The following is a 4,174-nucleotide window of genomic DNA, read 5'->3' as shown; positions in this document are numbered from 1 at the left end:
CCTAAAAAGTGCCCGTATACCCTGTACCCTAACCCTTAAGCCTGACCCAATTAATTTAAAATATATTTAAAATTAGAGTTGCCTAGTAACATATCTGATTCGCACCTTTAGCCGGCTGCCTCAGTAAGTTCAGCAGAACGCTATAATACGGTATGGCCAACGGGCGGAGATTCAAGACGTATGAGCGCGAGTCGTAGATAGCGTAGGGTAGGTAGGCGGCCTACGTGTGTGTGTGTGTGTGGGTGTGTGGGCCGTTGTGTTGGGCTGTGCAGCTTGTGGTGTGTAGTATGTGTGCGTGTGTGTGCGTGCGTGTGTGTGTGTGAATGCGTTTATGTACGAGCGTGCACGTGCGTGCATACACGCTCTGCCTGCGTACATGTACATGCACACGCAGCCACGACCCCCACCACCACCAACAACCATCTCCGCTCTCCTTTCTTCTCTCTCCGTTGTCCAACCGACCTCCACCTCCTTGCTGCCGCCAGCCTCCCGACTCGTGAGGTCATCGACCTCGCTCCTGTATTTATGCGCGACCAAGGCTAGAGTGTCGAGCAGCAGCAGCGCGAGCAGGCAGCAGCAGCAGGAGAGGAGGAGAGGGAGGAGGAGGAGACGAGCGAGGAGGAGGAGCGAGGAGAGCAGTAGCAGCAGTAGCAGCAGCAGCAGGGAGGAGTGAGCGGCGCAGAGCAGCAACAGCAAGTAAGCAGTAGCAGCCAGCAGCCATGCAGCAGAGAGGAATAGGCGCATTTAAGTATGCGCATTGCATTCGAGCGCACGGGACGGCGACGTAATAAAAAACTGCTGCTGCGACGGCGTCGCGAACGATGCCAGAGAGGAGAGAGAAGAGAGAGAGAGAGAGAGAGAGAGAGAGAGAGAGAGAGAGAGAGAGAGAGAGAGAGAGGAGAGAGCGCGGCGGCAGGCTACAGCGTTGAAGGAGGAGCGCGACTGGTCTCTGTGTCTCTCTCCTCTCTCTCACTGTCACTCTCTCTTCTTCTCTTGTTCTCTCCCCCCCCGTCTCTCTCTCTCCCTCTCTCTCCTCTTTCTCTCTCGCTCTCTCTCGCTTCTCTCCTCCTTTCGTCTCTCTCTATCATATTCTCTCTCTCTGCTCTTCTTCTCTTCTCTCTCGTCTCTCTCTCTCTCTCTCTCTCTCTCTTCTTCTCACCCTTTCTCTTTCTCTTTCGTCTCACACGCACACACGCACGCACGCACGCACGCACACACACGCGCGCGCACACACACACATACACACACACGCACGCTCACACGCACACACGCACGCACGCACGCACGCACACACACGCGCGCGCACACACACACATACACACACACGCACGCTCACACGCACACACGCACGCACACACGCACGCACACACACACCACACACGCGCGCACGCGCACGCTCACACACGCACGCACGCACACACACACACACGCGCGCGCGCGCGCGCACACACGCACAAACGCACGCTCACACGCACACACACGCACGCACGCACACACACACCACACACGCGCGCACGCGCACGCTCACACACGCACGCACGTACGCACGCACGCACACACGCACACACACACACACACACACACACACACACACATACCACACACGCGCGCACGCGCACGCTCACGCAAGTGTTTGACAATACAAGGCTTTTGTTGTAAACCCGACCCCTTATACACACGTCCTGTCACATCTACGCTGGTAATGATTAGATGGTGTTTCTTCAAGACTGTAAAAATTGTTTCGATATCAGTTTTAGATATTGAATATCGAAGCCTATCGCAAGAATGGTAATGATAACTCACGTCAAATTGTTCGATTCGAGTTATTAAAACACGTTTTTATCACAGCAACACTCACCAGAGTCCCAATTTCCCCAATTTTCATATTATAGCCAAAGCTTGCCCCTGTGAGGATGATTGATTAAGTAATAATATTATTGAACAATTATTTGCAACCATTTCCTTATTTACTTCATCATTGTGTTAATTGTAAGGCGGCTTCGTTCTATGTGCTGCTGATCTTGTGTTTTCATCTCTTGTTTTCTTTCCCTGCAGGTCCGTTCCCGTGCAAACCGATCACCAAGGTCGACTACAAGACTGCTCCAGGGTAAGCTAGATGGCGCCACTAGTTCATTCACTAAGCATGCCGCAGATTGCATGCGATAATTGTGAGAGTGGCTTTCCCCCGGGCGTAGATGGACGGTCACGTGATGTGGCAGCACTAGTGTTAGGATTAGGGTCAGGGTCAGGGTTAGGGTTAAGGAAATAAGGCCATGTCTAGCACGGAAGTATGACTGTGGAATGTTTATGTGGAAGATTTGGACTTAGCGTATGAAGTGACTAGTGCTGCCACGTAACGACACCGTCCATCTACGCCCGGGGGGGGGGGGAGTGACACCCGCACATGTCGCGTGGCGTTTGCTTGTAAATTATATTATTTATAAACTATGTATTTATTGTAGCACAACGTAGCATTGCCGGTAGGCAATCTTTTACGTCATTGTCTCTCGTTAACTCTTACCTGAAGTACAGCATACAATAGCATTGCTGAAACACACAATCTCTCACTGTACACGCCGTCTCTCCTTAACTTTTACACGTACGCGCGCACACTGCACTGTAGTAGCAATGCTGAAACACACAATCTCTCACGGTACATGTCATCTCTCGTTAAGTCTTACATGTCCGTGCACGTCGTGGTAGCGTTAGCTCTTACGTTTAGTGTAGCACACCATACCATGCTGAAACACACAGTCTCACCGTACGTGCGCTATCTCTCGTTTGCTTTTACATGTGTATGCATATTGTAAGTAGCATTCTGTCACGGTACGTGCTATCTCTCGTTCGCTCTTACATGTACATGCATATTGTAAGTAGCATTCTGTCACGGTACGTGCTGTCTCTCGTTTGCTCTTACATGTACATGCATATTGTAAGTAGCATTCTGTCACGGTACGTGCTATCTCTCGTTTGCTCTTACATGTACATGCATATTGTAAGTATAGCATTCTGTCACGGTATACATCGTTTTCGTTTGCTCTGACATGTACATGCACATTGTAAATAGCATTCTCTCACGATACACTCCGTCTCTCGTTCGCTTTTACATGTACATGCATATTGTAAGTATAGCGCCTTGTCACGGTACGTGCTATCTCTCGTTTGCTCTTACATGTACATGCATATTGTAAGTATAGCGCCTTGTCACGGTACGTGCTATCTCTCGTTTGCTCTTACATGTACATGCATATTGTAAGTATAGCGCCTTGTCACGGTACGTCCTAGCTCTCGTTTGCTCTTACATGTACATGCATATTGTAAGTATAGCGCCTTGTCACGGTACGTCCTAGCTCTCGTTTGCTCTTACATGTACATGCATATTGGAAGTGTAGCATTCTCTCACGGTACACATCGTTCTCGTTTGCTCTGACATGTACTTGCACAACATGCTCTCTCACGGTCGTCTTTTTCGCTCTCACGTGTACACGTACACTGTAGTAACAACGTTAACTGTTGCATGTACACCGGACACCATAGCAATGCTGCTGAGACGCACACTCTCTCACGGCACACGCCACCGTCGTTCTCTCACGCGCGTGTGTGTGTCTATTTGCAGGGACGCGTTCCTGATCTTCGCGGGCGGCATGCCGCGGGCGAGCTACGGCGACCGGCACACGGTGACGGTGATGCGCGGAGACAAGCACGTCGCCTTCGAGTTCACCTCCAAGTTCGTCGACTGCCTCGTGCTCTCCTCGGGAGACGCCGACGCAGGTAGGCACCTGCATATAAGGGTCACTCTCGCACCTGTATGTAAGGGACACTCAAGGGAAATATCCCAGCAGTGACCTTATTAGATATGAGGCTGTTCTGTAGAGGTTGTTTTCTGCTTTTCAACAGCAGCGGGAGAAATCCTCAAGGGAAATGTCAGCAGTGGCTGTTGTGGACAATATGCATTTTTAGCTCATCTGACATAGTCAGATGCAGCTTGTAGAATCGCATGACCGTCCGTCCGTCCGTCCGTCCGGTCGTCCGTCCGTCCGTCCGTCAACAGTTGGGCACAAATCTTAACCGCTCGACGTACGGTCACGATATTCGGGTCGTTGGGGGGTAATCCGAAAACGAGTTGGGATGTCGAAGGTGGGGGGTCAAAGGTCAAAGGTCAAGAGGTGTAAAA

At 50.9% G+C, this 4,174-nt stretch overlaps 1 protein-coding gene across 1 annotated transcript in view; it reads left to right on the top strand.

Annotated features, from left to right (window-relative positions):
* The window catches only part of LOC106806624 (lethal(2) giant larvae protein homolog 1-like), a gene marked incomplete in the record, with an annotated part of 65,569 nt that overhangs the window by 18,958 nt on the left and 42,437 nt on the right, over positions 1-4,174 (top strand). Inside the window, 2 exon segments of the mRNA XM_014808627.1 lie at positions 2,056-2,107; positions 3,617-3,771. Coding sequence (XP_014664113.1) covers positions 2,056-2,107; positions 3,617-3,771 — 207 coding nt within the window.

This window comes from Priapulus caudatus, unplaced genomic scaffold (genome assembly GCF_000485595.1).
Source record: "Priapulus caudatus unplaced genomic scaffold, Priapulus_caudatus-5.0.1 Scaffold170, whole genome shotgun sequence".
Lineage (NCBI taxonomy): Eukaryota > Metazoa > Priapulida > Priapulimorpha > Priapulimorphida > Priapulidae > Priapulus > Priapulus caudatus.
The sequence above is the reverse complement of the archived record's forward strand: the minus strand, read 5'-3'. Positions and strand labels throughout refer to the sequence as shown.